Here is a 16,925-nt window from a genome sequence, read left to right as displayed (position 1 = left end):
AGCAATCAATTCCATTACCTAACTAATTGACAAACAATGTGAAAAGCAGCAGTCCCAATACAGACCCCTGAGGAACACCACTAGTCACTGGCAGCCAACCAGAAAAGCCCCCTTTATTCTCACTTGCTGCTTCTGCCTGTCAGCTATTCCTCTATCCATGCCAGTATCTTTCCTGTAAAGCCACAGGATTTTAACTTGTTAAGCAGCCTCATGTGGCACCTTATCAAATGCCTTCTGAAAATCCAAGTAAATGACATCCACTACCTCTCCTTTGTCCTCCCTGCTTGTTACTTCCTCAAAGAACTCTAACAGATTTGTCAGGCAAGATTTCCCTTTACTGAAACCATGCTGACTTTGATTTATTTTATTATTGGTCTCCAAGTACCCCGAAACGTCATCGTTAATAACAGACTCCAACACTTTAAACACAGAGGTTAGGCCTTTTTTTGTCTTCCTCCCTTCTTAAAGAGTGGAGTGACATTTGCAATCTTCCAGTCCTCTGGGGCCATGTCAGAATCAAGTGATTCTTGAAAGATCATGACCAATGCACCTGTTAGCTCTTCAGCAACCTCTCTCAGGACTCTGTGATGTAGTCCATCTTGTCCAGATCTTTGAGTTTTCCTAGCACTTTTTCCTTTGTAATAGCAATGGCACTCACTCCTGCTCCCTGACACTCACGGACCTCTAGAACACTGCTAGTGTCTTCCACAGTGAAGACAGATGCAAAGTACCCATTAAGTTCACCTGCCATTTCTTTGTCCCCCATTACTATCCCACCAGCATCATTTTCCAGTGGTCCAATAGCAACTCTCACCTCCCCTTTACTCTTTATATAACTGAAAAATCTTTTGGTATCCTGCTTTATATTATTGGCTAGTTTCCCCTCATATTTCATTTTTCTCGTTCTTATAGCTTTTTTAGTTACCTTTTGTTGAATTTTAAAAGCTTCCAAATCATCCAACTTCACACTCACTTTTGCTACCTTATATGCCCTTTCGTTGGCTTTTATGCAGTCCTTAACTTTCCTTGTCAGCCACGGTTGCCTACTCCTGCCATTTGAGAACAACTTCTTCTGTGGGACATATCTATCGTGTGCTTTATGAGCTATTCCCAGAAACTTCAGCCATCTTTGCTCTGCTGTCGTCCCTGCCAGTATCCTTCTCCAATCCACTTGGCCAAGCTCCTCTATCATGCCCCTGTAATTCCCTTATTCCATTGCGATTGTGATACATGTGAGTTATGTTTCTCCCTCTCAAACTGCAGTATGAATTCAGTCATATTATGATCACTGCCAAAGCTGTGATCACAGTGCTCCAGAAAGCAAGCATCTTCCTCTCATGTTCACTTTCCTCAAACAAAGGCATTACGCGCTGGCTAGACCACACACCTTGCGCATGGCAGATGGGCGCATATCGAAAGACCTTCTCTTTGGGAAGCTGGAGTCTGGAAAGTGGCCAACAGGAAGACCCCAGCTGTGCTGCAAGGTCACCTGCAAGTGCAACCTCAAGGCCCTTGGTATTAGCACCAACACGTGGCAGTCACTCGTGCCTGGAAGCAGGAGGTGAAGAAGGGTCTCTTGAGATACAAGACCAGTCTGATGCAGCAAGCAGAGGAAAAGAGAGCCCACCAAAAGCCCTGTGCCCAAGCTGCCCAAGATGTCGGTGGTGCCTCAGTGTGGCAAGGACTGTCACTCCCACACTGAACTCCACAGTCACAGCAGACACTGCTTAACCCAGACCACCAGTGGCACAAACTCACGATCCACTGGAATCGACGGCTGTCTATTACTATAATCACTGCCTCCAAAGAGTTTATTTACACTAAGCTCTGTAATAAGATCTGGGTTGTTACACAACACCCAATCTAAGATAGCCTTTCCCTGAGCAGGCTCAAGCACAAACTGCTCTAAAAAGCCATCTCATAAGCATTCAACAAATTCCCTCTCTTGTGATCTGACACCAACCAGATTTTCCCAATCCCCTTCCATACTGAAGTTCCCCATTACAATTGTGTCATTACCCTTATTAAATTCTGGGATGACACTACACCGATGGATGGTGAATTCTGGGTAGACACCACACAGAGGGACAGGTGAATTCTGGGTAGACACCACATAGAGGGATAGGAGAATTCTGGGATGCTATGGTACTGAGGGACAGGTGAATTCTGGGATGATACCACACAGATGGACAGGTGAATTCTGGGATGCCACGGTACCGAGGGACAGGTGAATTCTGGGATGATTCCACACAGAGGGACAGGTGAATTCTGGGTAGACACCACACAGAGGGACAGGTGAATTCTGGGTAGACACCACACAGAGGGACAGGTGAATTCTGGGATGCTACGGTACTGAGGGACAGGTGAATTCTGGGATGCCACGGTACCGAGGGACAGGTGAATTCTGGGATGATTCCACACAGAGGGACAGGTGAATTCTGGGTAGACACCACACAGAGGGACAGGTGAATTCTGGGATGCTACGGTACTGAGGGACAGGTGAATTCTGGGATGCTACGGTACTGAGGGACAGGTGAATTCTGGGATGATATGGCACAGAGGGACAGGTGAATTCTGGGATGCTACAGTACCGAGGCGCAGGTGAATTCTGGGATGATTCCACACAGAGGGACAGGTGAATTCTGGGATGATACGGCACAGAGGGACAGGTGAATTCTGGGATGATACCACACAGAGGGACAGGTGAATTCTGGGATGATACGGCACAGAGGGACAGGTGAATTCCTGGATGCTACGGCACTGAGGGACAGGTGAATTTTGCAGCTGGGTTATTTCTTCAGCAGTTTGATCGGGGCACGACTGCGCAAGTGCGTGGACTTCAGCCAGTGAGAACAGCGAGACGAGTTTAAAAGGAGACAGCTTTATAGAGCGGGCGTGAGAGTAGAGGGAAACAGAATAGGAAGGTTTTGGCTCAACATGGCTTTAGCAATAAGAGGTTGAGGCGAGGTAGGTTGCCTGTGTAGAATACAGACAGGAAGTATGTATGTGAGGCCTATTCTGTGCTTGGTGTCACATGTGGGAAGTCCAGGAAACTACCAGCCTCCTGGACAGCCACATCTGCACCAGGTGCGTCGAGCTGCAGATCCTTAGGGAGAGCGTTAGGGAACTGGTGATGCCTGTCAATGACCTTTGTCTGGTCAGGGAGAGTGAGGAAGTGATAGAGAGGAGCTATAGGCAGGTAGTCACACCGGGGCTTGGGGAGACAGGTAAATGGGTAACAGTCAGGAGAGAGAAGGGCAAGAGTCAGGTGCTAGAGAGTACCCCTGTGGCTGTCCCCCTTAACAATAAGTACTCCTGTTTGAGTACTGTTGGGGGGATGGCCTACCTGGGGGAAGCAACAGTCGCTGCACCTCTGGCAGAGTCTGGTCCTGTGACTCAGAAGGGTAGGGAAAGGAAGAGGATGGCAGCAATGAGAGGGGACTCTATAGTTAGGGGGTCAGACAGGCGACTCTGTGGACGCAGGAAAGAAACACGGATGGTAGTTTGCCTCCCAGGTGCCAGGGTCCGGGATGTTTCTGATCACGTCCATGATATCCTGAAATGGGAAGGAGAACAGCCAGAGGTTGTGGTACAAACGATATAGGTAGGAAAAGGGAGGAGGTCCTGAAAGCAGACTACAGGGAGTTAGGAAGGAAGTTGAGAAGCAGGACCACAAAGGTAGTAATCTCGGGATTACTGTCTGTGCCACGTGACAGTGAGTATGGGAATAGAATGAGGTGGAGGATAAATGCGTGGCTGAGGGATTGGAGCAGGGGGCAAGATTCAGATTTCTGGATCATTGGGACCACTTTTGGGGCAGATGTGACCTGTACAAAAAGGACGGGTTACACTTGAATCCCAGGAGGACCAAAATCCTGGCGGGGAGGTTTGCTAAGGCTATTGGGGAGTTTAATCCAGTTTAAACAAGGATTGCTGGGGGGTGGGAACCGAACTGAAGAGACGGAGGAAGAGGCGGTTGGTTCACAAATGGATAAAGTTTGGACACAGTGTGAGACGGAGAGTAGGCAGGTGACAGAGAAGGGACACACTCAGACTGATAACTTGAGATGTGTCTATTTTAATGCGAGGAGTATTATGAACAAAGCGGATGAGCTTAAAGCGTGGATCAGTACTTGGAGCTATGATGTTGTGGCCATTACAGAGACTTGGATGGTTCAGGGACAGGAATGGTTACTTCAAGAGCCAGGCTTTAGGTGTTTCAGAAAGGATGGGGAGGGAGGCAAAGGAGGAAGGTACGTGGCACTGTTGATCAGAGATAGTGTCATGGCTGCAGAAAAGGAGGAAGACATGGAGGGATTGTCTACAGAGTCTTCCTAGGTGGAAATTAGGAACAGGAAGGGGTCAATAACTCTACTGGGTGTTTTTTATAGACAACACAATAGTAACAGGGACATTGAGGAGCAGATAGGGAGACAGATTCTGGAAAGGTGTAATAATAACAGGGTTGTCGTGGTGGGAGATATTAATTTCCAAAATATCGATTGGCATATCCCTAGAGCGAGTGGTTCAGATGGGGTGGAGTTTGTTAGGTGTGTTCAGGAAGGATTCTTGGCACAATATGTAGATAAGCCTACAAGAGGAGAGACTGTACTTGATCTGGTATTGGGAAATGAACCTGGTCAGGTGTCAGATCTCTCAGTGGGTGAGCATTTTGGAGATATTGATCTCAACACTATCTCCTTTACCATAGCATTGGAGAGAGATAGGAACAGACTAGAAAGTGTTTAATTGGAGTAAGGGGGAATATGAGGCTATCAGGCAAGAACTTGGAAGCATAAATTGGGAACAGATGGTCTCACGGAAATGTACGGAAGAAATGTGGCAAATGTTCAGGGGATATTTGTGTGGAGTTCTGCATAGGTACGTTCCAATGAGACAGGGAAAGGATGGTTGTGTACAGGAACTGTGGTGTACAAAGGCTGTTGTAAATCTAATCAAGAAGAAAAGAGCTTATGAAAGGTTCAAAAAACTAGGTAATGATAGAGATCAAGAAGATTATAAGGCTGGCAGGAAGGAGCTTAAGAAAGAAATTAGGAGAGCCAGAAAGGGCCATGAGAAGGGTTTGGTGAGCAGTATTAAGGAAAACCCCAAGTCTTTCCACAAGTAAGTGAAGAGCAAGAGGATAAGACGTGAGAGAATAGGACTAATCAAGAGTGACAGTGGAAAAGTGTGTATGGAACTGGAGGAGAAAGCAGAGTACTTAATGAGTACTTTGCTTCAGTATTCACTACGGAAAAGGATCTTGACGATTGTAGGGATAACTTGCAGTGGACTGAAAAGCTTGAGGATGTAGATATTAAGGAAGGGGATGTGCTGGAGCTTTTGTCAAGCATCAAGTTAAGTCACCGGGACTGGACGAGATAAACCCCAGGCTACTGTGGGAGGCGAGGGAGGAGATTGGCGAGCTTCTGGCGATGATCTTTGCATCATCAATGGGAATGGTAGAGGTTCCGGAGGATTGGAGTGTTGGGGATGTTATTCCATTATTCAAGAAAGGGAGTAGAGATAGCCCAGCAAATTATAGACCAGTGAGTCTTACTTCAGTGGTTAGTAATTTGATAGAGAAGATCCTGAGAGGCAAGATATGTGAACATTTGGGGAGGCATAATATGATTAGGAATAGTCAGCATGACTTTGTCAAGGGCAGGTCATGCCTTACGAGCATGATTGAATTTTTTGAGGATGTGACTGAATACACTGTTGAAGGTAGAGCGGTAGATGTAGTGTATATGGATTTCATCAAGGCATTTGATAAGGTACTCCATGCAAGGCTGATTGAGAAAGTAAGGAGGCATGGGATCCAAGGGGACTTTGCTTTGTGGATTCAGAACTGGCTTGCCCACAGAAGGCAAAGTGTAGTTGTAGATGGGTCATATTCTGCATGGCGGTCTGTCACCAGTGGTGTGCCTCGGGAATCTGTTCTGGGACCCATGCACTTCGTGATTTTTATAAATGACCTGGATGAGGAAGTGGAGGGATGGGTTAGTAAATTTGCTGATGACACAAAGGTTGGTGGTGTTGTGGATAGTGTGGAGGGCTGTCAGAGGTTACAGCGGGACATTGATAGGATACAAAACTGGGCTGAGAAGTGGCAGATGGAGTTCAACCCAGATAAGTGTGAAGTGGTTCATTTTGGTAGGTCAGATAGGATGGCAGAATATAGTATTAATGGCAAAACCCTTGGCAATGTGGAGGATCAGAAGGATCTTGGGGTCCGAGTCCATAGGACACTCAAAGCTGCTGCGCATGTTGACTCTGTGGTTAAGAAAGCATACGGTGCATTGGCCTTCATCAATTGTGGGATTGCATTTAGGAGCTGAGTGGTAATGTTGCAGCTACATAGGACCCTGGTCAGACCCCACTTGGAGTACTGTGCTCAGTTCTGGTCACCTCACTGCAGGAAGGATGTGGAAACCATAGAAAGGGTGCAGAGGAAATTTACAAGGATGTTGCCTGAATTGGAGAGCATGCCTTATGAGAATAGACACCAGAATACTACAGCACAGTACAGGCCCTTCGGGCCTTGATGTTGTGCCGACCCATATATTCCTTAAAAAAAAGTACTAAACCCACACTACCCCGTAACCCTCTATTTTTCTTTCATCCATGTGCCTGTCCAAGACGCTCTTAATGACCCCTAATGTTTTAGCCTTCGCCACCATCCCTGGCAAGTCATTCCAGGCACCCACAACCCTCTGTGTAAAAAACTTACCCCTGATGTCTCCCCTAAACTTCCCTCCCTTAACTTTGTACGTATGCCCTCTGGTGTTTGCTATTTGTGCCCTGGGAAACAGGTACTGGCCTATCTCTGCCTCTCCTAATCTTGTAGACCTCTATCAAGTCCCCTGTCATCCTTCTACGCTCCAAAGAGAGAAGTTCCAGCTCTGCTAACCTTGCCTCATACGTGCAAACATGAGGAATTCTGCAGATGCTGGAAATTCAAGCAACACACATCAAAGTTGCTGGTGAACGCAGCAGGCCAGGCAGCTTCTCTAGGAAGAGGTACAGTCAACGTTTCGGGCCGAGACTCTTCGTCAGGACTAACTGAAGGAAGATCTAGTAAGAGATTTGAAAGTGGGAGGGGGAGGGGGAGGTCCAAAATGATAGGAGAAGACAGGAGGAGGATGGATGGAACCAACAGCTGGATAGGTGATTGGCAAAAGGGATATGAGAGGATCATAGGACAGGAGGCCCTGAACATTGACTTCCCTAACTTCCGCTAATGCCCCACCTCCCTCTCGTAACCCATCCATTATTTATTTATATACACACATTCTTTCTCTCTCTCTCCTTTTTCTCCATCTTTTCTTTTTAAATCTTTTTATTGAGTAAGTATACAAAAAAGGTAAGCCATATAAACATTAATACAATGTTAAAGTATAATAAAATTCCAAAAGATAACAATACCAAAAAGAAAATACTACAAACAATGTAATTTAAGCATAAGAAACCAAGATAACATAATAGTATACTAGATTTTATATATATCAATGGAAAAAAAAAGAAAAAAAAACCCCAAAAAAAAACCCACCGTGCAACTAACTAAAAGCAAAGCAAAGCAATGGGCTAACTTGAAACCAAACAGAGTTAAACTTAAAATCACGTCCTCAATCCCGACCTCCATTAAAACAGTGAAGAAAAAACAAGAAGGGTAAATATTACATTAAATGAAAATATCGAATAAAAGGTCCCCAAATCTGTTCAAATTTAAATGAAGAATCATAAAGGTTACTTCTAATTTTCTCCAGATTCAAACATAAAATCGTCTGAGAAAACCAAAAAAAGGTAGTTGGAGCATTAAGCTCTTTCCAATGTTGTAAAATACATCTTTTCGCCATTAAAGTAAGAAATGCAATCATTCTACGGGCTGAAGGGGAAAGATTACTAGAAATTTTAGGTAGTCCAAAGATAGCAGTAATAGGGTGAGGAGAGATATCTATATTTAATACCTTAGAAATAATATTGAAAATATCTCTCCAAAAAGTTTCCAAAGTAGGGCAAGACCAAAACATATGAGTTAAAGAGGCTATCTGCCCCGAACATCTATCACAGAAAGGATTAATATGCGAGTAAAAACGCGCTAACTTATCTTTGGACATATGTGCTCTATGAACCACTTTAAATTGAATTAGGGAATGTTTAGCACAAATAGAGGAAGTATTAACTAATTGTAAAATCTGCCCCCAATCATCCACAGAAATGGTAAGCCCCAATTCCTGTTCCCAATCTACCCTAATCTTATCAAATGGAGCTTTCCTAAGTTTCATAATAATATTATAAATCATAGCCGATGCACCTTTCTGACATGGATTAAGGTTAATTATCGAATCTAAAATATATATAGGAGGAAGCATTGGAAAGGAAGAAAGTATAGTACTTAGGAAATTTCTAACTTGTAAATATCTAAAAAAATGTATTCTTGATAAGTTCTTTTTCTCCATCTGTCCCTCTGACTATACCCCTTGCCCATCCTCCAGGTTTTTACCCCCCTCCCCCTTTTCCTTCTCCCTGGGCCTCCTGTCCCATGATGTTCTCATAACCCTTTTGCCAATCACCTGTCCAGCTCTTGGCTCCATCCCTCCCCCTCCTGTCTTCTCCTATCATTTTGGATCTCCCCTCCCCGTCCCACTTTCAAATCTCTTACTAGCTCTTCCTTCAGTTAGTCCTGACGAAGGGTCTCAGCCCGAAACGTCGACTGTACCTCTTCCTGGAGATGCTCCCTGGCCTGCTGCGTTCACCAGCAACTTTGATGTGTGTTGCTTGCCTCATGAGACATTTTCCAATCCAGGCAACATCCTGGTAAATCTCAATAGACAATAGGTGCAGGAGTAGGCCATTCGCCCTTCGAGCCAGCACTGCCATTCACTGTGATCATGGCTGATCATCCACAATCAGTACCCCGTTCCTGCCTTCTCCCCATGACTTGATTCCGCTATCATTAAGAGCTCTATCTAACTCTTTCTTGAAAGCATCAGAATTGGCCTCTACTGCCTTCTGAGGCAGAGCATTCCACAGATCCACAACTCTCTGGGTGAAAAAGTTTTTCTTCAACTCCGTTCTAAATGGTCTACCCCTTATTCTCAAATTGTGGCCTCTGGTTCTGGACTCCCCCAACATTGGGAACATGTTTCCTGCCTCTAGCGTGTCCAATCCCTTAATAATCTTACATGTTTCAATCATATCCCCTCTCATCCTTCTAAATTCCAGTGTATACAAGGCCAGTCGCTCCAATCTTTCCACCTATGACAGTCCCACCATCCTGGGAATTAACATCGTGAACCTTTGCTGCACTTCCTTATTAGCAAGAATGCCCTTCCTCAAATTTGGAGACCAAAACTGTACACAATTCTCCAGGTGCAGTCTCACCAGGGTCCTGTACAACTGCAGAAGGACCTCTTTGCTCCTATACTCAACTCCCCTTGTTAAGAAGGCCAACATGCCATTAGCTTTCTTCACTGCCTGCTGTACCTGCATGCTTACTTTCAGTGACTGATGAACAAGGACACCTGGATCTCGTTGTACTTCCCCTTTTCCGAACTTGACACCATTCAAATAGTAACCTGCCTTCCTGTTCTTGCCACCAAAGTGGATAACCTCACATTTATCCACATTAAACTGCATCTGCCATGCATCTGCTCATTCACCCAACCTGTCCAAGTCATCCTGCATTATCTCAACATCCTCAGCACATTTCACACTGCCACCCAGCTTTGTGTCATCTGCAAATTTGCTAATGTTACTTTTAATCCCTTCATTTAAATCATTAACGTATATTGTAGATAGCTGCGGTACCAGCACCGAGCCTTGCGGTACCCCACTAGTCACCGCCTGCCATTCTGAAAGGGATCCGTTAATCCCTACTCTTTGTTTCCTGTCTGCCAACCAATTTTCTATCCATGTCAGTACCCTACCCCCAATACCATGTGGTCTAATTTTGCACACTAACCTCCTATGTTGGACCTTATCAAAGGTTTTCTGAAAGTCCAGGTACACTACATCCACTGGCTCTCCCTTGTCCATTTTCATAGTTACATCCTCAAACAATTCCAGAAGATTAGTCAAGCATGACTTCCCCTGCGTAAATCCATGCTGATTTGGACCGATCCTGTTACTGCTATCCAAATGTGTCGCTACTTCATCCTTTATACTTTATTGTCGCCAAACAATTGATACTAGAACGTACAATCATCACAGCGATATTTGATTCTGAGCTTCCCACTCCCTGGATTACAAATATTAAATATTAAAAATAGTAAAGATTAGTAAATATTAAAAATTTAAATTATAAATCATAAATAGAAAATAGAAAAATGGAAAGTAAGGTAGTACAAAAAAAAACCGAGAGGCAGGTCCGGATATTTGGAGGGTATGGCCCAGATCCGGGTCAGGATCCGTTCAGCAGTCTCATCACAGTTGGAAAGAAGCTGTTCCCAAATCTGGCTGTACGAGTCTTCAAGCTCCTGAGCCTTCTCCCAGAGGGAAGAGGGACGAAAAGTGTGTTGGCTGCGTGGGTCACGTCCTTGATTATCCTGGCAGCACTGCTCTGACAGCATGCGGTGTAAAGTGAGTCCACAGATGGAAGATTGGTTTGTGTGATGTGCTGCGCCATGTTTACGATCTTCTGCAGCTTCTTTCAGTCTTGGACAGGACAACTTCCATACCAGGTTGTGATGCACCCTAGAAGAATGCTTTCTATGGTGCATCTATAAAAATTAGTGAGGGTTTTAGGGGACAGGCCAAATTGCTTTAGTTTTCTCAGGAAGTAAAGGTGCTGGTGGGCCTTCTTGGCAGTGGACTCTGCTGGGTTGGACCAAGTCAGGTCATTTGTGATATTGACCCCAATGAACTTAAAGCTTTTGACCTGTTCCACTTGTGCACCACCGATGTAAATTGGATAGTGCAGCCCGCTACTCCTTCTGAAGTCAACAACCAATTCCTTCATCTTGCTGACGTTGAGGGATAGGTTATTGTCTTTGCACCATGCCACCAGGTTCTTAATTTCCTCTCTGTACTCAAACTCATCATTACGCGAGATATGGCCTACAATTGTTGTGTCATCAGCAAACTTATATATTGAGTTTGATGGAAACTTGGCTACACAATCATGGGTGTACAGTGAGTACAGCAGGGGGCTGAGTACACAGCCTTGTGGGGCACCCGTGCTCAGAGTGATTGAACAGGAGAGCTTGTCCCCTATTTTTACAGCCTGGGTCCTTTATAATTCTCCTCTGCACCCTTTCCATAGCTTCCACATCCTTCCTATAATGAGGTGACCAGAACTAAACACAGTACTCTCAGTGTGCTCTCACCAGAGATTTGTAGAATTGCAACATGACCTCTCTACCCTTGAATTCAGTCCCCCTATTAATGAAGCCTAGGCCACAGGCCTTCTTAACTATCCTACCAACCTGTGCAGCAACCTTGAGGGATGTATGGATTTGAACCCCAAGGTCCCTCTGTTCATCCACACACTTAATTAACCGACTATTAACCCTGTACTCAGCCTTCTGGTTTGTCCTTCCAAAATGCATCACCTCACAGTTATCCGGTTTGAACTCCAACTGCCACTTTTCTGCCCAACTCTGCATCCTGTCTATATCCTCTTGTAACCTCCGACAACCTACAGCTCCATCCACAACTCCTCCAATCTTCGTGTCATCTGCAAACTTACTCACCCATCCTTCCGCCTCTTCATCCAGGTCATTTATAAAAATCACAAAGAGCAGGGGTTCCAGGACAGATCCTTGCGGCATTCCACTAGTCACCGACCTCCAGGCAGAATGCTTTCCTTCCACTGCCACCGTCTCCTTTCTTCCTGTAAGCCAATTTTTTATCCAAGCAACCAAGGTTCCACTGATCCCATGCCTCATGACTTTCAAGGTTCCACTGATCCCATGCCTTGTCCTACCCTCATCAATTTCTTCTGTTACCTCTTCAAAAAACTCAATTAGGCTCATGAGGCACGAGCTTCCCTTCACAAAGCCATGTTGACTATCCTTGAGTAGACTGTACTTCTCCAAATGCTCGTAGATCCCATCCTTAAGAATCCTTTCCAATAGTTTGCAGACCACTGATGTAAGACTCACCAGTCTATAGTTCCCAAGATTCTCCCTATTACCTTTTTAAAACAAGGGAACTACATTTGCCATTCTCCAATCCTCCGGCACCTCCCCTCCAGCCAAAGAGGATTCAAAGATCATAGCTACTGCTCCAGCGATCTCTTCCCTCACTTCCCACAGCAACCTAGGGTATATCACGTCCGGTCCTGGGGATTTATCTATCTTAATGTTTTTAAAAAGATCCAACACTTCTTCTTCCTTAATCTCCACATTGTCCAGCATACAGGCCTGTTCTATTTCAACCTCACCCTGATCAAGGTCCTTTTCACTTGTGAATACTGAAGTGAAGTATTCATTTAGGACCTCCCCACCCTTCTCCACCTCCAGGCACATGTTGCCTTCTTTATCCTTTAGTGGCCCCACCTTCATTCTTGTCATCCTTCTGTTCTTCACGTACGCATAGCACACCTTGGGGTTCTCCTGAATCCTACATGCCAAGGCCTTCTCATGCCCCCTTTGAGCTCTCCTAAATCCTTTCTTAAGCTCCTTCCTGGCTACCCTATATTTCTCATGAGCCTCTCCTGCTTCCTGCTTCTTATATCTAACATATGCTTCCTTCTTCCTCTGACGAGTTGCCTCACGTGTTTCGTTTTCCCTTTTCCTACCATTTTTTCTTTGTCTTAGTGAGACAAACCTATCCTGAACCCAGCACAAGTGGTCCCTAAGCCCATGCTGTTTCTATGTCAGATGCGAGAACCTACACACTGGACAGAAGCTTCCTTCACTGTGCTATCAGAATTTGGAACAGCCTTCCAGATGCTGTGGTTGGAAACATCTGCGACGATGGGGTCCAAGCCTTCAAGAGTCGAGTGCACAAACGCCTATCATCTCTGGGAGGGAAGTCACATGCTTCTTCATAAGCTGTCATGAAGGATGGCAATGCTTGGTTGTTGGTAGGTAGGGTTAATACCTGACTTTCAAGAGTACTTGTGAGTTATGTTCTGGCTGGACTTAGTCCTTAAACTGCTGGAGAACAGTGTGGAAAGTACAGGGGCTGTTTTCTCCTGGTAGGGATTCGTTTTTAGTTCCAAGTGCTCCTGCCACGTTTTGTCACCCTGCAACCTTATCCTTCAATCTCTTTGAATTATGGAGGACAGCATGTGTATAAATGTCTCTCTCCAGCAGACTTCATCATGATCATCATGACTCCAATATTTCTACTATTTTTTTAATGTTTCTTAATTGTACATATGATTTTTTTGTGTTCTATCGCTGAGCAGCAGTGAACCATCTGATTGGCCTATCAGAGTTCTCTCTGGGAACTAGTTGACTTGATCAGCATTTCTGATCTGGCTATTGTTCACGATTGCACTGAATAAAAAAAACCAAACAAACTTCCTCCACATTACTTCTGTGCTTTCGCCCTTGAACATCTGAATCCAATTTACTCTCGCTAGTTCCTGTCTCATCCCTTCATAGTTAGCCCTTCCCCAGTTAAGCACTTTCCCATTTTGTCTGTTTTTATCCTTTTCTATGGCTATGCTGAAGCTAAGGGAGTTGTGGTCACTCTCACCAAAATGCTCCCTCACCAAGAGGTCTGCCACCTGACCAGGTTCATTACCCAGAACTAGATCCAGTATGGCCTCTCCTCTCGTCGGCCGATCCACATACTGTGTCAGGAATCCTTCTTGAACACACCTGACAAATTCAGCCCCATCTATCCCCCTTGCAGTCAGGAGGTGCCAGTCAATATGAGGGAAGTTGAAATCACCCATAACTACAACCTTGTATTTCCTGCACCATTCTAAAATCTGCCTGCTTATCTGCTCCTTGGTGTCCCGAGGGCTATTTGGGGGCCTATAGACTACCCCCAGCACAGTGGCTGATCCCTTCCTATTTCTGACTTCCACCCACACCTACTCACTGGACACTCCCTCTGCAGCGTCCTCCCTTTCTATAGCCGTGATACTATCCCTGACCAGTAATGCTACTTTTCCCCCCTTTTGTATCTCCCATCCTATTCCTTTTAAAACACCTAAACCCCGGTACCTGCATCAGCCAATCTTGCCCTTCCTCCAGCCAAGTTTCAGTAATGGCCACAACATCGTAGTTCCATGTACCGATCTATGCTCTAAGTTCATTCCCTTTATTCCTAATATCCCTAGCCTTGAAATAGACACATTTTAACCCCTCTAACTGGCTACATTTATGTTTTGTCCCCTGCCTGTCCTTCCTCACCAACTCAGAACACATAGCATCATGCCCTTGTCCTTCTTTTTTTTATTTTATTTATTTATTTTTTTTCTTTTCTAATATATTTATTTTTATTGAAGGAATGACACAATACAGAATATATAATGGATTATATTAGTTCTATTCGAAATGGGGACCTTTCTTATCATATTTTGGGAGTCTTAAGGAATTACCTACTAGTTGAGGGCATTTGATTGTACTTAGGAAGTTGCCTCCCATTTAACACACTTATAATTTACCTCACAGGGTGGTTGATGAATTGTAAATATGAGTGTATTTTGGATCATCTGACATGTTGCAGGTGTGTATGAGCTGTCGTATTGAAGTAGTGTGGGGGTACGGTTGTGAATACTTGTATTTGTGAATTGTTGTGTTGTAGATATATTAGCTGCCATGATATGTTCGGGGAGGGTGGGTGGGGGGGAGGTTTGTTTTGGGGGTACGATACTAAAGCAAAATGTAGTCCTTCTACCCTAATCTCTGCACTCACATTCTGATTCCCACCGCCGGACCCCCCCCCCCCCGCTAAACTAGTTTAAACCCTCCCCAACAGCTCCAGCAATAGGTTGAGTGAACTTGGCCTTTTTTCCTTGGAGCCATGAAGGATGAGAGGTGACCTGATAGAGTTGTATAAGATGATGAGAGGCATTGAGAGGCATTGATCGTGTGTATAGTCAGAGGCTTTTTCCCAGGGCCAGAATGGCTAGCATGAGAGGGCACAGTTTTAAGGTGCTTGGAAGTTGTTAGCGGTAAGTTTTTTTACGCAGAGAGTGGTGACTGCATGGAATGGGCTGCCGGTGACAGTGGTGGAGGCGGATACGATAGGGTCTTTTAAGAAACTCCTGGATAGGAAAATAGAGGGCTATGTGTAACCCTAGGTAATTTCTAAGGTAAGGACATGTTTGGCCCACCTTTGTGGGTTGAAGGGCTTGTATTGTGCTGTAAGTTTTGTATGCTTCTATGTTTCTATGAACTCTGGGATGATATGGCACAGAGGGACAGGTGAATTCTGGGATGACACTACACAGAGGGACAGGTGGGTTCTCGGTTGACACTGTACAGATGGACAGGTAACTTCCTGGTTGACACCACACAGATTGACAGGGAAATTCAGCTGAGTGAAGTGACTTCCTAATAACATGGCTTCTTCATCATCAGACTGAATGACCAACCCAGTCAAAATCTGTCTTTCTGTGTGCAGTAATGTGCGTGTCTGATCTTTTCTGGAAGTATTCATATTTTGTTTCCCATTTTGAGTACTGATGTTAAGGAGGCAAACACTAGCAAACACCCTCTCTCTTAACTGATGCAAGTCTATTTTTTATTTCCAATTTTCTGCCTCTGTCCTTTGGTTTCTAATACGTGCAGGAAAAGGAGAGTAAATCTTGTGAAAATGCCATGTATACATTTGGAACTGTGACAACTGGCCTCAGTATGATCTTTCAGTGGGAGTGATCTTGCAGTTTCAGAGTGAATGGAAACCCTCACGAACAGTGATAGATTGCTATGCTCCAGCTTCCTGTTAGACTGAATAGCCAGTGAAACAAAACACAGGGCAGAAATAGAAACCGAAAATCCAGCAAACACTCTGCAGGTCAGGCAGCTTTGTGGAATTGGCAACAGAGTTAATGTTTCAAGTCAAGGAGCCTTTGTTCATTCTGTTTCTTTCCACAGATACTGCCTGACCCACTGAGTGTTTCCTGCATTTTCTGTTCCTTTTTTACCTCAGATTTCAAGCATCTGCAATTTCTTTCTGATTTCCATTTTAATTATCAGAAGCAACAATCATCTGACACAACAATTATAGCTGAAGAACTCACTTCAACAATTTCCAATACAGCTTTCTTACCCGAGGGAGCCTGAAATTCCATATTTTCAAACGCATTATGAAATTATTCTGTAATCTTTGCTGAGTAGCAAAATGTAAACTCTAGAGGCTGCAGATGGTAGAGTTGGGAGTGAAAAAATCAAGTTGCTGGAGGAACTCAGTAAGACAGGCAGCGTCTGTGGAGGGACTTGACAGTGAAAGTTTCAGGCTAAGGCCTTCATCTTGATTGTCCATTTCCCTCTATGGATACTGGCTGACCTGCTATATTCCTCCAGTGTCTTGTTTTTTGCTGTAATCTTCCCATTATCTGCGCTTCCCCAATTCTGACACATTTACTCCTCTTTGGGTCCACCAATGGATGCTAAATCCCATTTCTTTATAAACAGATGCCATTGCAGCACTTTGAGGAAGAGCTGGGGAGTAATAATATTTATTCCTTTGGTCGAAGTCAATACTACTGCTGAGTTTATATGGTCACTGTAACATCGGTCACATTTCCCCATATTGCAGTGGTGATGTCACAGAATAATTCCCCCAATGGCACCAAACTGCTCTGGGGCTTCCTTAATTGTGGCTCTACGACAGGTGAGCTCATCGCATGAAATACTCACAGCTGAACATCAAGCAGTATACGCTTGTCCTCGCCAACGTGAATCCTCCAGATGCAGTCTTCCCCTTCATCGTACGGCTGTGGCCAGTTTGGTGAGAGAATGACTCCGGCCTGGGTGTTCAGTTCTCCACCACATAGCGCTAAAGAAAGGCAG

General features: G+C 44.7%; 1 protein-coding gene across 1 annotated transcript in view; it reads right to left on the bottom strand.

The window, feature by feature from the left end:
- The window catches only part of LOC134338400 (seizure 6-like protein), a 445,108-nt gene that overhangs the window by 119,994 nt on the left and 308,189 nt on the right, over nt 1-16,925 (bottom strand). The window contains exon 9 of the mRNA XM_063034201.1: nt 16,773-16,911. Within this exon, the coding sequence (XP_062890271.1) occupies nt 16,773-16,911 (139 nt within the window). The remainder of the gene's footprint in view (nt 1-16,772; nt 16,912-16,925) is intronic.

The sequence above is a fragment of the Mobula hypostoma genome, chromosome 27 (assembly GCF_963921235.1).
Source record: "Mobula hypostoma chromosome 27, sMobHyp1.1, whole genome shotgun sequence".
NCBI classification, from domain to species: domain Eukaryota; kingdom Metazoa; phylum Chordata; class Chondrichthyes; order Myliobatiformes; family Myliobatidae; genus Mobula; species Mobula hypostoma.
Note: the sequence above shows the minus strand (reverse complement) of the source record. Positions and strands in the feature narration are given on the sequence as shown.